This window comes from Ascaphus truei, chromosome 7 (genome assembly GCF_040206685.1).
Source record: "Ascaphus truei isolate aAscTru1 chromosome 7, aAscTru1.hap1, whole genome shotgun sequence".
In the NCBI taxonomy this organism is placed as follows: Eukaryota; Metazoa; Chordata; class Amphibia; order Anura; family Ascaphidae; genus Ascaphus; species Ascaphus truei.
In genome coordinates this window covers 48,936,392-48,958,653 of record NC_134489.1, presented here as the reverse complement: position 1 = coordinate 48,958,653, position 22,262 = coordinate 48,936,392, and the positions used below count along the sequence as shown (strand labels likewise).

Genomic DNA, 22,262 nt, shown 5'->3' with positions numbered 1-22,262 from the left:
ATGACTAGTAAGATATTTCTTCATACAGTATATGTAAATAGCGTAGATCAGTGCTCTTCAATAAGATATACAAAGTGGTCAAAAAAACTTACAAGATAGAAGATCAAAAAGAGTGTTAAAATATAATTTTAGGTTTATGTAAAAAGACTTATAAAGCGTTGATAAAAGCAATTTTATGGTAAAAGAGACTCACAGAAGAGTAACAAATGTAAATGTATAACACCGATACTGATGTCAGCCCCAACTTCCGCATCCGAGCGTGAGACCAGTGCGGCATCAGAGGCCTGAGACCAGGGGGGGATAAATTGTGTGTGTATATTTTGCAGGTGGGGGGGGGGTAGGGGACGAGAAATTGTGTGGGTATTGTGCATGGGGGAGAAATTGTGGGGGCAATGTGCAGGGGGGAGAAATTGTGGGGGTAATGTGCAGGGGGGAGAAATTGTGGGGGTATTGTACAGGGGCAGATAAATTATGTGGGTGTTGTGTAGGGGGGGAATTGTGTGGGTGTTGTGTAGGGGGGAATTGTGTGGGTTTTGTGTAGGGGGGGAATTGTGTGGGTGTTGTGAAGGGGGGGAATTGGGTGGGTGTTGTGTAGGCGGGGAATTGGGTGGGTGTTGTGCAGGGGGGGAATTGGGTGGGTGTTGTGCAGGGGGGGAATTGGGTGGGTGTTGTGTAGGGGGGGAATTGGGTGGGTGTTGTGTAGGGGGGAATTGGGTGGGAGTTGTGTAGGGGGGAATTGGGTGGGAGTTGTGTAGGGGGGAATTGGGTGGATGTTGTGTATGGGGGAATTGGGTGGGTGTTGTTCGGGGGGGAATTGGGTGGGTGTTGTGTGGGGGGGATTCTGTTGGTGTTGTGTAGGGGGGGTGTGGGTGTTGTGCAGGGGAGGAAATGGTCTGCATATTGTGCAGGGGCGGATTGGGTGGGTGTTGTGCGGGGGGGAATTGTGTGGGTGTTCTGCAGGGGGGGAATTGTGTGGGTGTTCTGCAGGGGGGATGTGTGTGTTGTGTAGGGGTGAATTGTGTGGGTGTTGTGCAGGAGGGGGGAATTGTGTGGGGGTTGTGTAGGAGGGGGGAATTGTGTGGGTGTTGAGCAGGAGGGGAAGGGGGTTGTGTGGGTGTTGTTCAGGGTGAGGGATTGTGTGGGTATTGTGCAGGAGGGGGGATTGTGTGTTTTGTGCAGGAGGGGAGAATTGTGTGGGTGTTGTGCAGGGAGGGTTGTGTGGGCCATGTGCAGGCGGGGGAGAAATTGTGTGGGTGTTGGAGGGGGAATTGTGTGTAGGGGGTTGAGTGAAAGGGGAGTGAGATTTAGTATAAAAGGGGATTGAGGGAGTGGCATGGAGTGTGAGGAGGGGGGATTGAGGGAGGGGGATTGAGTGTGAGGAGGTGGGAATTGGAGGAGTGGGATTGTGTGTGAGGAGGGCATATTGAAGGAGTGGGATTGAGTGGGAGGAGGGGTTGATGGAGGGGGTGGGATTGAGTGTGAGGAAGGGGGGTGAGGGAGTGGGATTGAGTGTGAGATGGGGAGAGATTGAGGTAGTGGGATTGAGTTTGAGGAGGGAGGGAGTGTGATTGAGAGAGAGGGATTGATTGATTGATTGATAGATGAGAGGGGGGAAGAGAGAGATCGAGGTGGTGTGTAATGGTCTGTTTTTATAGAAAGTCGGGAGAATGTCAACGAGTATGATCAGCTACAGGTGTGAGCGGTAGAGTTTAAAAGTACAGTATAGGTGAAATGTCCTGCATAACAGGAACATGGAGAGCACTGCTCCAATTTAAAAAAAACCAGGGCAGAATATGTTAAACAAAGGGTTTATTCACCAAACGGAGCCACAAGCAACATTGAGTTGCAAAAAGGTAATCCTCTAGCACAGTATGCTGTGACAGTGGAGCTATCCAGCATCTGAGATAGTTCAATGCTGGAGCTGCCACCCTAAATAGCAGCGGTTGTGGGGTATAATCCTGTTGGGCTTCACACAAGTACCCCCTTCAACACAAGGGGCATAAGGCTTGTCAATATATGTTTTATGGAAATATTTTAGTGGGTGTGGGTTTTGAGTAATTTAAATGTGCTTTGCATATCTCACAGGTATTTAAGGTATGCTCCTTTTTGAGCACAAGTATCTCTCTATCTTTAGCTCTACCTCCTCCCCATATTTCAATGGTGGTGTGGATGGTGCTAACCCCACCTTTAGGTATAACCTAAATAAGTCAGGTTAAATCACTGCATTTACTTGAATGGTCTTTAGTGAATATATGATGTTATGGGGTATGCCTTTTTCGCATATCATTAGCACGACCAGAAAAAAAAACTAACCATACGTTATTTAAGGAGTAGCATGAAGTTAACGTTGTAATTTGCTTCAGAGCATAGTCGTTATAATTAAACTAGCGTTAATTTAAGTTAACCTTTGGTTAAATAGGCTAACGGAGTTTTGTGGATATGCCACTTTGTGTGTCTATGTACATATGAAAAAGCTTTGTACACACAATTTAAACCCATGAAAACTCACCTGTTGGTTCAATAATGGTATGGAACTCATATACACTTCTCCAGGACCAATACAGAGACTATACCCTTAACCTACAACTAGTAATTCAAATATAATAAAAGATACAGGAAATAAAGACAAACCTAACATTTAAAAAAAAATGGCTGTCTTAAGTAGTTAAAAATACAGTTAGATTTGTATGTATAAGTAGTATTTGTAATCAGCTTGATTCACACATGTAAATGGTTCATTAAAATAAACAGCAGGGAATTTTCATGAAAAAAATCTTCTATATTTAGCAGTAAGCAATTATAGTACATAGAATTAATGTAACAAAAGAAAATCAGATGCTATACAAACCTTTTCAGCAGCTATATCCAATTTTGAATTCATTGCTTGTGCCTTTCTGAGATATTTGTTTACCTCCTGAAAGTCGCCAAATGCTACAAATTCTTCAACCTGCTTGGCATAGGTTTCCAATTCTTCAACAAACCTCTCGCAGTGAAGCTATTCAGAAATTACATTTTTTATTTAATGGTTCGTTAATATAATTCAATAATATTGCTTCTATTTACCAAGATGGGCAAAGAAAACTACAGAAAAAACTGCTGTAATTATACCTAATGTTATGTGGGATCCGCTGAAAATACCACCTACTGTAAGTCTATTGTTCAACAAGCATTCCAAATGTCACAGAAAGGTGGCACTGGATTTCAGAGAAAGTTCTCCCACTACCAAGATAGCACCATTACTACTAGGCTAGGACAGAGTATTATAGTGATATAGCCTTTAAAGCATGTGAAAACATTTAAATAACCTTTGTCACCTTTCTGTAACATTGATCAAGTCTCCATATCTGTTTGTAAGCTCTTTAGGGTTGGAATTTGAACCTGAAAACCCCATTAACATCTGGTGCATGGTAGTACAGTAAGTGAACAATAAATAGTTGGCATCCTATTATGTACATTATTAGATAATGTATCCAGCTATCCGGCACCCTGGGCTAAATTGACCCCACACCTATAGAAACATAATCATAAGTATGCATGTATAGACATCTCTGCCTATACAGTACAAGGACATAATATAAAGGAAGTGAAACCTATTCTAACACAAAACAATCATTTCTGATTTGTCTAATTTAAAAAACAAACATCTAGTCAGGTACAAGAAAAGACATCTTAAAGTTCAGGTTAAACAATAAAAAAAAATGTGTTACTGTGTAGGGTACAATCAATTCTACAATTGTACTGGCAATGTACTGTAGGCTATAAATTGTGGAATTGTGCTTAAAAAAGTTGTTTGTAAGGTATTGTAGCAAAAATGAAGGCAATGTTTTTGCTGTAAAACTAAGAAAATATTTTCTTCAATTCTTAAATGAACCTCCTTTTCTTAAAATTAAAGTGGAATTGTAATCGGCATGTATTTCTAACCTTTAATCCTTCTTGATACTGCTCTGTCTTGTCTTTTATTATCTTTCTGTGTTCTTCAAAAATCGCTGCCATGCGGTCATGCCACTGAAAAGTACTGTTATTCAAACGAATGTCTGCAGGTGAAAAGATGGCATAATCTACCAGGAAAGTAAGGCGATTCTTAGCTTCAACAAGTTTCTGTTCCAAATCCAGCATATCTTCAGCTTCAACTTTCTGAACGTATGCCTTATGTACAACAAGATTAAATGCATTTTTTTAATAACATATCCGCTCTTTTTTTTTTTTTACTAATTATGTACATAAATAATAGGTAATGAATGAAAACATAAAAAAAAACACAGTGGTTCATAATCATACAGCAAATCCTTAATGCCCTATGAACCTGAGAGTTTACAAAAGAATGAAGAAGGAATCCTGCTACGTTCAATTGAAATGTCTTGCCAGTTTTTGCATATACCCTATATGTACCCATCCTTCAGACAAAGAAATCGCTCCCCATGATGTTTCCACTTGCATCCAACAATGGCAAACTCCTGCTCAAATATATTGACAATGCTCACTTTGACCATCAGGGTATAAGTACATAAAGCTGCACAAGTATTAAATATGTGTATTTGGAACATATGGTTGTGCATCAATAGGCAGTGTTTTACCTATGAGAGGTCTTTATCAACTTCATTTGTAAATGGTTTAAAAAGCATCAAGGGCTTGTATGCCCTAAAGAAGTTAATGATGCCACAATGGCATGCAAATATTGCTTATAATATTAAAAGAGAGATTCTGTCTGTTTCTCTGCCAGGGCCATACAGTAGCTCCAATACCATGAAAACTAGGCACCTGAAACGTTGCAGGAATACTAAGGGGACCCTAGGGGTGTGCGGTTTTCTTTAAAAAAAAAATTATAATTTTTTATGTAGCAGGGTACTTCCCTTGCCTCCTCCCTGGCAGTGGTCCCGTCGCTTGGGAGGGTTTGTGTGAGTTGCGTTGGCCATGTTGTGGTTGGCGCAGCCACATACATATGGACATCTTGAGGTTGGCGCTGCAGGAAGAGGAGGTTATGGCTGTTCAGGATTTCCTCCGCGGACTGGGGGTGGCGTGCTCAGTCCTGACGCAGCCGGCGAAGGGAGAGGTAGTGTACAGGGAGCTAGTAAAGCCCCCTGGATTAGGCCAGACCCGTTCCCCCTAGGCCCCAGCTAGTTCCCCTACACCGTAGTGGAGTATTAAAGGACTGGCCACTAGTAAGGGACCTGCCCTTAGTGTGTAGCGGAGAGAACCAGTGGAGGATTCCCAGTCCTGGTGGAACAGCCGCACGGTGCTACCGGAAGTAAGGAAATAGGAGATTGTGTCAGAGGCCCTACATTGTGGGATCACGGATGCGGCTTATCTGAGAAATACCCTGGCGTACACGAGTACCCAGGAATGTACCCACGTGCACCAACACTACATGTGAAAGGTTACCGCTTCCCTCACACCTCTAGGTGCCTCAACAGAGTGTGTCATCAGTGCTGGCTATTTGTAGCCCTCCGATGGGGGACCCGGTGAGCAATACTCTGCCTGACCTCCAAGGGAATCTAGGCAGGTGGGAACCATAGAGCAGGTAGAGATAGGGTCACAGCTCAGTGCACAGCAAAGGGTGCAGGCAACGGCTATGTTAGGGTTCTGTTCACGGACAAGCCGGGCAGAAAACATATTACTGGCCATCCATTGGACACTGGAGATCAGAGACCTCTGCATAGGTATGCCTATCTGGATTAGCAGAGGTGAAGGGCAGTATAGAGAGGGAAGAAGAGGAGATGCTGATCCTAGGGGTAATTGTACCGTCTCAGAGCCCAAGGGCTTGTCCGGTAGTCCTGGTACCTAAGAACCACTTGGTTCTGTGTGGACTACCGGCAGCTCAATGCTCAGACGGTGTCAGATGCTTAGGAAGGACACAATACTGCGCTGAAGCAGGATGTCCTGCCCAGGACCTTGGAGCTAAAGAAGGATTACCTAGAGTCTCGTGGGTTCAAGTCCCCCACAAAGCTGCAGGATACAGCCTGTCACCAGGAACCAACGTTCCAACCTTGCAGAGGGAGTGAAGCTGTTGTGGGTCCAGAGGAAGTTACCTGGAGCCCTGGGAGGGATTCCCCCGCACCTCAAAGATAAGAACTCTTTTCTATATGTGACTGTAGTTATTGTTGTTTAACCTGGAAGTAGGTTAGCTAGGGAGCTGCTGTTTAGTCAGTCTCCTGTGAAGGATAGGTGTTTCTTTTATCATTTGTTTTGCACTAAAGGGACGGTGGGCCTGTTATTGTATTATTTAACCCCTGTAAATAAACCCCATGTAAAGAGTTACAGAGTTTCCTGCCTTAATATGGGACACAAAGATACCGCAACGTGATGCAGAAATCCCAATATTTAAATGTCTTACCTTCTCCAGTGGCATCATCCGGCAGCATCTCCCCTTGCATGGTCCTGTGAGGAAGGCTCCACGATGGCAAATGGTGCCGTGTTGCCATGACAACGGGACGTCACGTGATGCTGTGGGGCAATGAAACATCATGTTGCCATGAGAACGCAACATCACATGACGTCCCATTGTCATGGCAAAACAATGCCATTTGACGTCACAGAGCCATCTTGACAGGACCATGCAGGGGGACATGCTACCATCGAGAAGGTAAGAGCCGAGGCCCTGCACATGTCCCAGCCCAAAACATCCCAGCCGGCTCTGCAGTATTCCTGAAATTTCCAATCTCAACCCGTTGCTCAGAGATACCTTGCAGAAACCTGTATTCTCTGGGTCAAACCTGGAGTCGTGGCAACCCTGCTGGTGGCACATAATGAGAGCCAGAGCTATACACAGAAAGCAGATGAAGAAAGAAAAAGGCAGTCAGTTGACACATAAGGAGAAAGCAAGAATGCTGGAGAAGTAGAGAGAGGCAGAAAGAATTAGGAACATAATACGATATTGAAGGGAAGTGATGGGAGGGGGATAAAGATGGGGATGGAGACCCATGCGAATCCAGGCTTTATGAGACGGAGAAAGGCTCAATATAAAATTGTTGTCCCTATTTCCTTATATACCCCTGATGCTACTTACCCTATTAAACAAATAATGATATATGTATATATTAATTGCAAATGTTTCCATATATTATTTTTAAGGTTAACTGGTGTTGGTGGCATTAACGAGGGAGGCCAGAAAGAATAGGGGAAAGATACACAATGGGGAGGGATAATGCATTTGATATATCATATTATAACAAGTTCATTTTAGACCATCTCCATATTGACTTGCAAAATAGCAGGCCATTGTGGCACATTTGCTGATTTGATATACTGTTTTTAAGTTTAGAAGTGATTGTTTAGAGAGTCTATAAACTGCAAGCTTATGGCAAAAAGAACATTGGCATTCCTTAATAGAACAAAGCCAGAGATACTGGCATCCTTTGATACTGTATACAGAATCTTGAGTCCGTTCCTAAAGTTTAGTGTTTGTGCAACAGGTTTTAATTACTAAATTATTTTGCATGGAAGAGAAGCTCTTTAACATTTCTGCTGAATAGCACAGGACATTATAATCCAATTGCATTATGATCAAGCATTTTTTTAGAAAATAATATGAATTGCAGATTCATTCTCCAAGGAAGTGAGCACTGAAGTTCATGAAACTGTTTTGAGCTCCTCCACTTCCTTTTTGAACTTAAAAAAATAAATAAAATGTTCACGTACCTTCAGCTCTATAAGTTCTTGTGTGTTTGGAGGGGTGCTGAGAGCCTTTTCCGCTATTTTCTCAAATTCATCACACAACCTGCAGAAAACATTAAGTTACATTTATTAGAATAATATGGGCAAGATCCACAAAGCTCCCTTACTGAGTTAACTAAGAGTTAACTTATGTGAATGCCTTCATTAAGTGCTAACAGGTATCTTTAAAGCTCACTAATGCAGCCCTATATTCAGCTGCAATGGGCCCTTGCATTAGTATAACGGACGTTAGTGCCAAAGGTATGTAAAAGAGGTGTTCCCTATAACAACGCCTATCCACATAGCTTCGTAAAAGTTAACGCTGGGATTTAATGATGCATTGGTTAGGTCATACGCAATTCCCAAGTACTATATATCACCTTCAAACAATATGTGGAGAGACACCTATGCTTAAAAAGGAGCACATCTGAGATATTTGGGAGACACGCTAAAAGATATGCAAAGTATATTTTAATGACTCTGTAACAGGGCCTTAACCCCTGTCTAAAAGGGCTTCAATAGAAAGCCTTTATTGGTCTGCGGAATCCAGCAGGAAGGTGGTTAATTGCAGCTAGAGACAATTAACCAGTCTCCACCTGGCTCAACAGGCAGGTAGAAAAACCTCCTTTGTATATCACAATTAGCATATTTTTCAGGTGTGTCCTTTCTTCTGCACAGGTACAGTATCTATCTATCCATCCATGGGTTGTGTGTGTGTGTGTGTGTGTGTATCTCCCTCTCGTAAATATGAGGCCTCCCACTGAGGCCCATATATATTAAGCAGTGGTATTCTAAAAGACACATTCGGGCACCAAAAGACACCTGATGGTTCATTTACATCATTGGGCTGTAAGGTCTATTCCGGCACCAGAAGTTTTCTTACGGAATACCACTCCTTAGTAAATATGTGTCTCTAATTCTCATTTATTGATTGATGCTCCCCAAATCACAAGCGGGTGCATATGTGGCATACTTTGGATAACATAACTTGATGCATTGACCCTAAGAGGTGCAAGATGAAAGTTCTTCTCACTGTGTCAGTTGAGCTCCAAAATTTCCCTGTATAACTATAAAATAATAAAGCAGGTCATTAATCTTTTGTTAAACCACTGTAATAGTTATACACACATATTGAGTCTATGGGAGCAGTATGAAATCATAGGCATTATTGAAACATGGTGGGATGAAACTCATGACTGGGCAGTTAATTTAGAGGGTTATTCCCTTTTTCAGAAGGATCATGCAAAGAGAAGAGGAAGAGGAGGAGTATGCTTATATGTTAAATCGGATCTAAAACCTATTATAAGGGAAGATGTTTATGAAGGGAATGATGAAAAGGTGGAGATCTTGTGGATAGAAATTAGCAGTGGAGGTAAAAGTATAAAGAAAATGTTTGTAGAGATATGGTATAAACCACAAAATATCTTTGAGATTGAGGAAGCTAAAATACTTTTGCAAATGGAGAAGGCATCAAAACTAGGTCATGTTTGCATAATGGGTGATTTGAATTATCCAGACGTAGACTGTGGCAATGAGATTAGCATTACAACAAAAGGAAATAGGTTTTTGGGGTTGCTTAAAGACAATGTGTCCATCTCAGGCTCTAACTCCAACCCCCTGGATCACCTGTGGTGTCCCGCAAGGCTCTGTTCTGGGGCCCCTACTCTTCTCAGTGTTCATTAATGATCTTCCCACAGCTTGTAAGGAAGCCTCAATACACATGTATGCAGATGACACAATCCTATATGCACACAGCCATAGCCCCTCTGACCTTCAACACATACTTCAGTCTGACTTTTTGAGACTCGAAAACTGGATTTCCCAAAACAAACTGTTTTTAAACACTGACAAGACTGTAACAATGGTATTTGGGACGAAAACTAAATTTGTAAAGCTTCCAGTGACTGAGCTCCTGATTAGAACCAACGCTAACACCACCCTAACACCTGTCACTAGTTTTAAATACCTGGGCTTATGGTTTGACTCCCACTTAACATTCGGGATGCACATTGATACTCTGACAACCAAGACCTATGCCAAACTAGGGGTACTTTACAGGAACAAATCCTCCCTAAGTCTCCTGGTCAGAAAGCGTATCGCACAGCAGATGCTAATGCCAATTATTGACTATGGAGACATAGTATATGACTCGGCTCCTCAAACCCATCTTAGCAAACTTGACACCCTCTACAATTCAATTTGTCGTTTTGTTCTCCAATGCAACTACAACACACATCACTGCGAAATGCTCAAAGAACTAGATTGGTCAACACTAGAGTCTAGGCGCAAAGTTCACCTTTCCTGTCTTGCCTTTAAATTCTTCATGGGCAAGCTACCCTGCTACCTGAACAAGCTCCTCACCCCTGCCACTTGCAGCACTTATCACCTGAGATCAGACTCCAAAAGACTATTCATGGTCCCAAGGCTCAACAAAGTATCCGGACGTTCCTCCTTCTCCTTCCGTGCACCCCGAAACTGGAACAACCTACCAGAGACTCTCACATCCACCACCAGTTTAAGTTCTTTCAAATCTAAGGCTGTCTCACATTTTAACCTGGTCTGTAACTGTTTCATACACTCATAATATATATTTTCTTTAACTGTGCACGCAATGTCTTGTACTGCTGCGGCCGAATTTATTCGAGCATTTGCCCGTTCTCGGCCGCAGCAGTAACCTGGCGCGCGCCGGAGGGTGCCGGGCGCGCGCCGAAGCAGCGGAGGAGCGCCCTCCGATCGGGGCTTTCTCCCTCCCGCTGCCGGGTCCGCCGGGTCCCCCGGAACCCCCTGCCGCCGTCCCCCACATCGCGGGACACCAGGGCTCCCTCGGGGAGCCCTGGACGCGCGTGCAGGGGGCGCAGGCACCCGATGACGCGTGACCGTGCATCGGTGATGCGCGGCACGCTGAGGGAGTGCGGCTAGCACGCCGGGGCATCCCCCGGCTTGCGGTGCTAGCCGTGCTCGGATAAAACGTGTCGCCTGTGTATATAATGTATACCCTGTTCATTTATGTAACTGTACTTGTAACCATGTACTATTTGTTTTACTCTGTGCCCAGGACATACTTGAAAACGAGAGGTAACTCTCAATGTATTACTTCCTGGTAAAATATTTTATAAATAAATAAATAAATTATATGACCCAAATTATTGAGGAACCAACCACGAGAGGGGCAATACTGGATTTGGTAATATCAAACTATGTAGAAGTAATAGCCAAAGTTCCAGGACTTGAATATTTGTTAACAGTGATCATAACATGGTCTCATTTGAAAAATGATCAAAAAACAGATTAGGGGAGGAAATGGAAAAGAAGAGGCAGTCGTTTAGATTCTTGACACAAGGGACGGAGGCATAGTTTCAGCATTATAAGGAATGTAAAAAATTGCAAAAGGGCAATGAAATTAGCAAAAATGGATAATGAAAAAAGGATTGCAATAGAAAGTAAGATCAACCCTAAAAAAGTCATTAAATACCTTAATAACAAAAAAATGGGAAAAGAAAATATAGGACCCTTTCAGTGTGAGATGGTGTCAAGAGAGCGGGGATTTGGCCCGGGATTAAAGGGGTTTCACCCCATTTGCCCACCCTCTACTCTCACCTGGGAAGAAGGGGGTTAACTGGGTTGGGGTCCAGTAATGTGGTTTTGCCTTGCTTCAGCCATCCAACTGTTTATTCCCCTGTATAAATGTATTGTTTCTGGGCCAGTGTCTGCACCACACACACACACTGGGGCTTAAGGGGTTAATGAGCTGCAGTTTAGGAAAATACATTAGGATGCTTGGTGTCTTTTCAGAAATATCTGGGCTTCAAAAGGCTTGATTGAAGTTGGGTGTGAAAAGTACAGAGGGATTTTGGTGTATGTTAACACATCTGGCTGGTAGAGACAGCTAGCACCCAGGCTGGGTCATTGGGTGTGAAATATAGCACCGGTGACAAATGTTCACTACACTGGAGTCCCTGCTTCAAAGGATTTCTTGATGGGGGCCAGGGGTGCGGTTACGCAAGGAGATATCAGAATGAGTGGCCTTATTAAATATAAGAATATTATGAGATGTCCTCGGCTGAACGTGCTAAAAGCTACATATGTGTATTCGTGGGACTGATTCGCACATAAGGATTACAGACACCGGATGTCTGGCAGGTACTAAGAGACAGATATTAATATCTCTCTTAATTTTAGTATTACACTGTAATATTTAGTCTCATTGGGAGCATCATGCGTGCCGGAATGTATTAATATGTCTCGCGTGCCAGTAAGTATTACTGAACTGAAGTTATGAATGTTGTTATAGTATAGGGATACTATAGTTAGGTGAGGCAGTAGTGTCAGCGTGACCACCCTACGCGTTTCAGAAGCTACTGCTTCCTTCCTCAGGGGTATGTTTGATCTGTCCAAAATTGTCCATTATATAGAGAGTTCATTTACTGCCTCACCTATCTATAGTATCCCCCTTCCACGGATATTGTGATGAATCTGCTTATGCGAGCTGACTAACATCATTCATCCCTTGGCGAATCTGCCGCCGCTGTTCTCGGATCAACTGCACACTTTCCCCGGTGCATCGAGGGAGGCTATCCGCCCACACACCAGCTGGTGTGTGTAACCCTTCACCAACGGAGGATCTCCTGTGCAGTTGCAGATTACCGGATTATAGAGGGGATACTCTCAGATATATACACTGCTTGCCCTTATCATCTATCTGGTGAGTGGGCATTTCTATCATTGCAGCAGTGTGTCAATCTGACCTACTTCAATTGTTTATACATTATTTTATTATTTTTCATATGTCCTATGTATGTTTTTATTAAATGTTTATATATTTAACTATCACCTGTTGAATTCTCAGCTGTCCAACAGTATTATGCTATGCACTATGTTTTTCTTTTTTTAAGCTTTCTACACACCACTTGGAGCTACTTCAAGATCCTCCAACAGGCTTGGTTTTTATATCCTTTTGTTATATAATATTAGGCGCCTTAGATACACATTCTTTCCTATTCTACTCTGTTCTGACCTGGGGGTCAGTTTTGTATCATTGGCAGCCCCTTATGTGTAGGTAATGTTCCATACATAAGGTTGTATATTGTATTTCACGATTTATTCTTATAGTTAGCGCTACCTATCCTGTTTTTTTCCTGTTGTCTAAATTTAGCATAGGTTGAACTTGATGGACATATGTCTTTTTTCAACCTCATCTACTATAACTGTGGTTCGATTCACTAAATTATTAGGGGGAATATCCAAATTCACTGCCACGTGAATGGCAGCTAATGTGGGATCGAGCTGTTATACCCCATGTGAGAAGTTAGTGAACCACCCTCTTGATATCTAGATAGTCTTGATACACAAAAGCACTGGTGTATGGACAAACAGTTCCTTTTCCAAAGAGCTTACACCATAATGGTGCCTAAGCTGCAGGAAGATAAAATGACATGCAAACATACTGTACGAGGTCACAAGTTTGACATTCAAACAAGATTCTACCACATCATAGACAGTCGGGTTACAACTACACCACTCCTCTCTATGTAACATTTGTATACTTACAGTACCTTGTTGTTGCTAATACTACTACTAATATTAATAATTGTGCATGTTCTTAAGACAATGATTTAAACTAGAAAAAGTGGCAACATTATAAAGGAGAAACTGAAAGCATGATTGTAGAAATCATTCCTCTTTCCCTTTACAGTATAGTGGAAAACTGAGATTTGAATGTCAAAGAAAGAATAGCCAGCGGTACCTTGTAACACAAGTTAGTCTCTTCATTGCAGGAAAAGGTCTGCAGCTCATTTCTCCACAGGCCTCTCCAAAAATCAAGAAAATAGAAACATAAACTGCCCTCTAGGAAAACATATACTGTGAACCTATTATAAGGTAACAACCTCTCCACACAATTGGTGCCCAAGAAAGTTTCCTCAATGATAAAATGTAATGTAAGAAAAACACAAGCAGGTTTGTAAGACATTATTTGAGTGCTCACCTCTTATTAGTCTCCTGGTGATCCTTGAACATTTTCGCTATCAGTTTTCCACAAATAGCTTCTGAACGCTTTGCCAAAGCCCTGATCAATTCATCACAGTGGAGTTCGAACATTCCTAAGCGAATGAACTAAAAAATATGAATACAACATTTGCACAGGCCGTTTTTGAACCACGTCCTTCAAACACTATTTGGAGATGTCAATACACATAAAAATTAATTATTGGATATAAGAAACATAACAACATGTTTACATTTAAATTACTTTGCAGCATAGATTATTTTAAGACTTTTGATACATAACTGCTAAAGAAACTGAGTACTGTATTAAATTAAAATGTTATATTAAAATCTCCCCCCTTTTAAACTCTGACTCAATGGAATGTGACAGTTGGACAGCAGAGAGATACAGAATAATGAACAAGTCAGTACACTGAGGAAAACTACAAAGTGTATTACTTGGTATAATATATCTTGATTATTTGAAATATTTTATTGATATTTAATCCTTTCTTGATATACAGGTCAACAACGCTCTGGTATTGACTTAATGAGGTTTTAGCTTAAGTGCTAACAAGTATCTTCAAAGCTCACTAACGCTGTGCTTTATGATATTTTCAGCCGAAAGGAACTGAAATCCTGTAAGAAACCTAGCAGCCAATCAGCTCGAGAGATTTAAAGCGCCAAGAGAGCAGCGGCAAATTCGAAATCACCAAAAGATGCTCTGTGAGAAATAGCAGCGAGCCGGCTTCAAAGATTTTGAACTGAAATATTTTCTAAGTCCCGACTTTTTGCAGCCAAGTTCTACAAATCGATCGTAGCGGTCGCGGCTGGAATTACATGCTAATTTGAGTTCCAGGAGGTTTGGGACTTACGATCAACCTATTTCAACGCTCCGGAGCTTATCCAGCGGTGGCGTGTGGAACTTCATGCTGATTTGAGTTGCAGGACATTTTGGGACCAGTCCCAGTCAACTTCAAACTATGTTTTAAGGACTGTAAAGGCTAGGAAAGTCTAGTTTTTCCCCCAGACCCCCAGTAACTGTTTTCTTCTGCATAATTGTGATCCATGGTGTGTATGTCTGTTTCAAAGGAATAAATCGCAATTTGTTTTACTTCTTGGTTTTGTTCAGTGATATGATCCCAGTATAAAGGTGTAATTGTCTGGTCTCCCGTGACAGTTAATGCTTGACACATATATAGTATTTTATTTCTCTGTATTCTAAAGTGCTGTGTACATTGCTAGTGCTACATATATGCATACATACATAACATTGTACGGACTATATTCTTCATTAACCCCTCCTATAATCACTCCCAAATTGGGAACTAGTGTGAGTGGAGCAAAAGTGACACAAATCACATTGGTTCCTAGAGGTGGCTGCATTGTGGCTCCCAACCTTTGGCCATCCCAGCCGTCTTCTCTCCTTTTTTTCCAGTGCAGAGGGAGCAGAGATGTTGCTGGCTTGGTTCGTAGCTTCTCCCCACTCCCTCAGCTGCTTAATGACAGTACTGAATTTATCAGCGCACTGCACACGCTCCTCTCTTGTGCTAATCACTAGTTATCTGTATAAGAGGAGCAGAACTGTATTCACCAGCGTGCCAGCATTATGTAGCTGACTGGAGAGGGAGGAGAGAAACTCCTACCAACGACTGCAACATCCCTTCTGACTGTGCACCATATATATATGTGGGTAATGTGAGACCCTTTTAAGGCCTCGAAGGATGCACATGCGGCCCTTGACATATATCATGTTGCCTACCACTATCTTCATATATTGACACAACGTGATGCAGAATCAGAATGACACAAATTTTATAATTCTGGAGAAATATTTCTGTATGTGATGCTTGATATATATGGACTATGTTACATATGCTAATCAACCAGATATCTGGCAACGTTTTTGATGCAGAAAAAAAGGGGGAAATTACACACAGAAACACACACGGAATTGTATGCATCTCTTTTTAATACGAGTGTCACTACCTTATTCCTACTGTACTTATATTTGAAAACACATCAAATGTCCATACTGTACATTGACTCCTTTCTATTACCTTTAAACATAATATATACTTGTTGAAATTAACACTCTAAGAAAAACATATATGGTTCAGATTTGTACTTAAAAACATACAATACCAGCAATTAATGTGGAGAGATGTATATTCACTGTACCTTTCTAGAAGTGTACTGTATTTCATCTGTGAGTTTTTCGTATTTGATAATCTCTCTCATTGTCTCCTCAAAGGTATGTTTCTCTGACAAGAACTGATCCACATCCAAATCTGCCTGCTTGCTCATTAAGAAGTTGTATTTATCATACAGTTTCAAATGCTCCTTTGGTAAGACACTCTCTCTGACCACAAATTCTTTCACCTTTCTCTTATATTCGTCTAAGATTTCTTCTGGGATTATTGGTTTAAGGGTTAATCTGGATTGATGACCCTGCTTGGAAAAGAAAGTATTATATGATTTAACTAGCTTTTTACTTGTATATTACAAAAGCTGTAACCTTATTTCAACAAATTGTACTTAATTTAGGAATTTTAGGACATTTACCCGACACATTAACCCTTTGGGGCCTCATCAAGTAGCCACCATATCATGGGGTCTGGCACTACAGGGACCCCATGACATCATGGGCTTCCTGTTTGATGTCTAGGAGATCTGCACTGAACGCAATCTGGAAGAAGAGGAGTGGAAGAGTAGGACTCCTCTTACGTCCGCCTTAGGTGAGGTCCCGGTTACGCAATCGCTCCCTGGTGCCGCACCCCCTTCCGCACTCAAAGGGTTAAAACAGGAAGCCTCCTTAAAATATACGTAATAGCAATCTGTATTACCTTAATCTGGGCTTCTCTTGAAGAACAGATACCCTCCTGGTTTTATCTCCATTGACTTCAAATATTACTGCTCATTACTGCTTTATCTCATCTAAATTCATGGCATGACTAAAGCGGTTAACATGACACCAGGCAATCGGTAAAGAGTACATTACAGATGGAAATCTTCTTGTTATTGATTGGCTTCCTCAATTGGCTTGCTGGAAATATTGTTAACCTGGGTGCATATGCTAATCATTCTGGGAGAACAAAGTTTTTAAGGGTAGGGAAAGGGGAAAGGGAAAGGGGAATGGAGGCTCCCGCATCAGCTAGTAAAATAAGTAATGTGAATGAAGTAACTCACAGACTGGTGCAATAGAGGATATACATAGTTAACAACATAGACGAACAGGAAAGATCCTCCTTGAATGCACTCAGAAAGGTAAGTCAACGTGATATGGTTGATAATATTAAAAAACCTTTTAATCACACATATAGTAAAACATCTTGTATAGAGGGAAATGGCAGAAAGTAATCCACGACCAGTCCCTATTGACAAACCAAGAAACAATTTTCCCAAATAAATACACGGGAGATAATGAGGTATGACACTACACCGCCGATATGTGGGCTAGAGGGCTGCCAGTAGTAATCACAGTGTAACTTCAGACTAGAAAATCTGATCTATAAAGCAGATAATCTATTGTCAAAAAATCAGCACACCTGAATAAATGGTATGCTGATGCTGGATCTGAAGAGGTGTGTTAATAGGCAGTTGGTAGGTCAGAAATAAATACCTACATGGATACACATAGACCACAAAGTATATAGGTGTATGTCTGCTCCTGAACGGGGTGAAATCAACATATAATGTGGAAGATAATACACACAACATAAAAAATATCTAAAACCACATACATAGCTAATTGCTGCGTGGCTTGATGGTGTTTGACTTTGCATAGGGCAGGCACAAAATGTGCTCAACTGATGCCCTGAGGCACGGTTCTGAGACCGTATCCAGTTATAGCCTCAGAAAAGTAACGGTCATAAAATGCAAAGGTCACTGAATAACACTAAGTGGAATTTGCCAATGCTTTGCTAGTGATATAAAGCAAATACAGAAGGACTGAACCATGGTACATATAGCATAGTGTAATGTCGCCAGATATATATATATTGTTATATCCTAATTGTGTCGGCGGCATTGGATGGTGTTTGACTTTGCATAGGGCAGGCACAAAATGTGCTCAACTGATGCCCTGAGGCACGGTTCTGAGACCGTATCCAGTTATAGCCTCAGAAAAGTAACGGTCATAAAATGCAAAGGTCACTAAATAACACTAAGTGGAATTTGCCAATGCTATGCTAGTAATATAAAGCAAATACAGAAGGACTGAACCATGGTACATATAGCATAGTGTAATGTCGCCAGATATATATATATTATTTATTATACCCTAATTGTGTCGGCGGCATTAGTCCCCTGATAGTAGAATGATCAAGGGGTAGCCTGTCAGGGAGTGTACTATAATGCTTACAACTCCGCGGTGTAAGTAACCGCTCTAAATAGCAACTGACTGGCTAACCATAATGTCTACTTAGCTTGGGGGAGAAAGGCTGTTGTCCGTTCCTGCATCTCTCATTCCAACAGTGTGTAGATTGAGGGCAGGGTGCCGGGACAGGGAATTACAGCCTGCATGTTCAGCTGCTGCAACCGCGCCGGTCTCGTCCCACTGCTGGGAGGCGTCCGCTCAGCGTGATGACGTCACCACGTACCGCTGAGGTCAGCGGACGCCTCCCAGCAGTGGGACGAGACCGGCGCGGTTGCAGCAGCTGAACATGCAGGCTGTAATTCCCTGTCCCGGCACCCTGCCCTCAATCTACACACTGTTGGTGTCAGTTGCTATTTAGAGCGGTTACTTACACCGCGGAGTTGTAAGCATTATAGTACACTCCCTGACAGGCTACCCCTTGATCATTCTACTATCAGGGGACTAATGCCGCCGACACAATTAGGGTATAATAAATAATATATATATATCTGGCGACATTACACTATGCTATATGTACCATGGTTCAGTCCTTCTGTATTTGCTTTATATTACTAGCATAGCATTGGCAAATTCCACTTAGTGTTATTTAGTGACCTTTGCATTTTATGACCGTTACTTTTCTGAGGCTATAACTGGATACGGTCTCAGAACCGTGCCTCAGGGCATCAGTTGAGCACATTTTGTGCCTGCCCTATGCAAAGTCAAACACCATCCAATGCCGCCGACACAATTAGGATATAACAATATATATATATCTGGCGACATTACACTATGCTATATGTACCATGGTTCAGTCCTTCTGTATTTGCTTTATATCACTAGCAAAGCATTGGCAAATTCCACTTAGTGTTATTCAGTGACCTTTGCATTTTATGACCGTTACTTTTCTGAGGCTATAACTGGATACGGTCTCAGAACCGTGCCTCAGGGCATCAGTTGAGCACATTTTGTGCCTGCCCTATGCAAAGTCAAACACCATCAAGCCACGCAGCAATTAGCTATGTATGTGGTTTTAGATATTTTTTATGTTGTGTGTATTATCTTCCACATTATATGTTGATTTCACCCCGTTCAGGAGCAGACATACACCTATATACTTTGTGGTCTATGTGTATCCATGTAGGTATTTATTTCTGACCTACCAACTGCCTATTAACACACCTCTTCAGATCCAGCATCAGCATACCATTTATTCAGGTGTGCTGATTTTTTGACAATAGATTATCTGCTTTATAGATCAGATTTTCTAGTCTGAAGTTACACTGTGATTACTACTGGCAGCCCTCTAGCCCACATATCGGCGGTGTAGTGTCATACCTCATTATCTCCCGTGTATTTATTTGGGAAAATTGTTTCTTGGTTTGTCAATAGGGACTGGTCGTGGATTACTTTCTGCCATTTCCCTCTATACAAGATGTTTTACTATATGTGTGATTAAAAGGTTTTTTAATATTATCAACCATATCACGTTGACTTACCTTTCTGAGTGCATTCAAGGAGGATCTTTCCTGTTCGTCTATGTCATTCTGGGAGAACCTCACAACTTGGAATATTAAAAAAGAATACTCAGTAGGATTGATGCTTTAATGTGTAATAATATATAATAATAATAATAATGTATAATATATTTCTAGTATTGTTCATGGATGATGTGGAAACATGAGGTATTGAAAGTTTTGTCCACTTTCTTGTTAACCTAGTGTAGCATCCTCACTATTTCCCACCCTGCCTGGCACATAAGTCCTAGTAAGAGCAGGCAGTGCTAGGGTTAATAGTTAGTTGGTGAGAGCCCATCCCCTCAGTTGCTGAGTGTAGCAATTTACAGGCACAAGTCTGGGCTTGTTGAGTTGCAAGAAGAGGGGGAGGGATAGTTTGGCCCCTCCTGCTGTATGTCTAAGTGGGTTCTGCAAAAGGAAGTTAGTTGTTCCCTCGCCTAGGGAAGTGCCGGTTCATTCCTCACATAGGGGTGCGTGAGCAGGGAACGTTTAGACTGCCCGGGAGTCTTAAACTCCATGGATGAACAGTCAAGAGCCAGAAAATAGTGTAAGACCTTGCCTAGTAAGCAAGGAGGAGTATTCTGGATGCAGGGGATAGGGACTAGGACACCAAAAGGAGACCGCTCTTGCAGAGCAGATTGGGGGACCCAACTCCTGGCTAGGTGTGGAATTGAGGTGGGACTAAAAGCTAAGGCCTGATCAGAAGTATTCACTGGGAAGGGTCCAATATGAAAATGCCCAAAGGAGATTTGTACAGCTGGAAACCCTGTATACTGATACTGAGGTATGGTGACCTATAAGAGTAACTATACCCAGATATTATCTGTGATACAGCAGTGAGATTTATGTGCTTGCCTATCCAATAAACATCTTAAGTTGCAAAAGAGATCCTGGCGCCCTATTTCTGTGTTCCTGCCCCATCACCACTACCATCACCTCCCTTACCCCCTTGGCCTGAACTTGCGCAGAAAAGACCCTGAGATCACAGGTACTTGACCGGGAAGCTGCCACTCTAATCCTATCGGGAGAGGGCTGGACCTCAGCTTCAGACTAAAAGACATTATCTACCCATGTACAACCTACCCCCTGCAGCCGGGGTGGGGGAGGGGTAGGGGTGTTACACTAGTATGTAAGGACTGCAAAATTATACATGCAATAAGACAGCAAAATAAAAGTTTTAGCAATGGAGAAAATAAGCAAAATAATATTAGACAATACATACCCATTCAGAATACAGCTTGGTTTCCACTCGTGGCACAAGATTGACAGCTTTAATCATTACATCATAAACATTTAGCAGTACAATTTCATAATCATTAAAGTCAGGTTCAAATTTAATGGAAACATTGTCCAGGATCAGCCGCATTATAAAGCCTGGATGCTCATAGGTACGAACTGAATCCTGAAATAATAAATACAATGAAAATAATGTTGTCACTACCATGAAAAAGATGAACAAGTGTTTACTTTAATTACTCTACATCCACACGCCAATCAAGCAATTGGAGTAGGATTTAAACAATGAGCTATGTTTTAATTGGCGCTATTGCCTTTTGATTTTTTAAATACTGTAATACTTTCTTCTGTATCTGTATAAATTAACGTATCAAGCTGATTTTTTTTTTTAAATCTATCTTGTATTAGCATGAGATTTGATCAGTGGCTAAAGGAGCAAGGAAAGCATAAGAGATACATATATCATCAAATTTTGCAAATCGTGTACAGTAAAGAAATATTCTGCATATATTCAAACCTAGAGGAATACTAATTAAAATCCTATATTACCAATGAAAATTAGTCCAAAAATGGATTGCAATTTTACGCAAGAAAATCTGCCATATTCTTCATATTTATAAAGAATTATAACCTATGCAGAAAAAGTTGAAAATATGATATCTTGTTTGCATGGTTTGGGCATGCCATAATGTCTTAATGAATACGGCAAGATTTTTGCACAGAAATGCCATTATTGCAGTCTAATGAGTAGCCCCTCTAGATCCCAAGTGTTAAATTACTTCACATGCACAGGCCTGCTAGCCAATGTAAGCAGCATACAGACAATGAAACTAATAGATTTTGTTATACAGTGCCAATTACTCACTTCCCATCTACAACCATGTACTGTTACTACTGTATAATACTGTACCTAGCTGAGCAAACATGGTAATGGATTGAGTTAGTATTTTGTATACCTCATTCATACTTCGCTGACAATAGTGTTGGCATTCTTATTTAATATACATAAAATAACTATACTTACTGAGGGCTGTACAATTAAGTCTGTATAATCTTGCATCGAATCAAGTGCAAGACTTTGCAGCTGTCTAGTCATTAATGCAGCAGCACAGTTGAAGAAGCTTTCAAGTTTACTGTAGTTACTGTTGCTGGGAACCTGCTTTCGCTTGTTGCCTTGGTAATAGATATTTTGAACTTCTGGAAACCATCTTCAAAACAAACAAAGAAATCTTTTTTTAAGCATTTCTGCATCATCTCTTTTATCCCATGCAACGTTTCCCCAGGATTCACTACATTCTTCAAAGGGGATCGTGTTAACTGCCATTGATATGGATTGCACTCAAGGAAACCTAAGCAACATATTCCTAATGTCCTCTCAGTTCTTCTCCTGCCTGTCCCATTATACCTAACATCTGATACCACGAAAATAGCATCCCAGCTGCAGCTTCACATAAAGCTGTCTTTAGAAACACCCCAACAATTATATATTACCACTTTCCCTTTCTTTTTAATTGCAAGCT

General features: G+C 41.5%; 1 protein-coding gene across 1 annotated transcript in view; it reads right to left on the bottom strand.

The window, feature by feature from the left end:
* Positions 1-22,262, bottom strand: part of DNAH7 (dynein axonemal heavy chain 7) — a 330,067-nt gene that overhangs the window by 259,884 nt on the left and 47,921 nt on the right. Inside the window, exons 10-16 of the mRNA XM_075610041.1 lie at positions 21,767-21,950; positions 20,729-20,908; positions 15,814-16,086; positions 13,634-13,761; positions 7,636-7,714; positions 3,922-4,146; positions 2,849-2,995 (exon numbers count right to left, since the gene is read on the bottom strand). Coding sequence (XP_075466156.1) covers positions 2,849-2,995; positions 3,922-4,146; positions 7,636-7,714; positions 13,634-13,761; positions 15,814-16,086; positions 20,729-20,908; positions 21,767-21,950 — 1,216 coding nt within the window. The remainder of the gene's footprint in view (positions 1-2,848; positions 2,996-3,921; positions 4,147-7,635; positions 7,715-13,633; positions 13,762-15,813; positions 16,087-20,728; positions 20,909-21,766; positions 21,951-22,262) is intronic.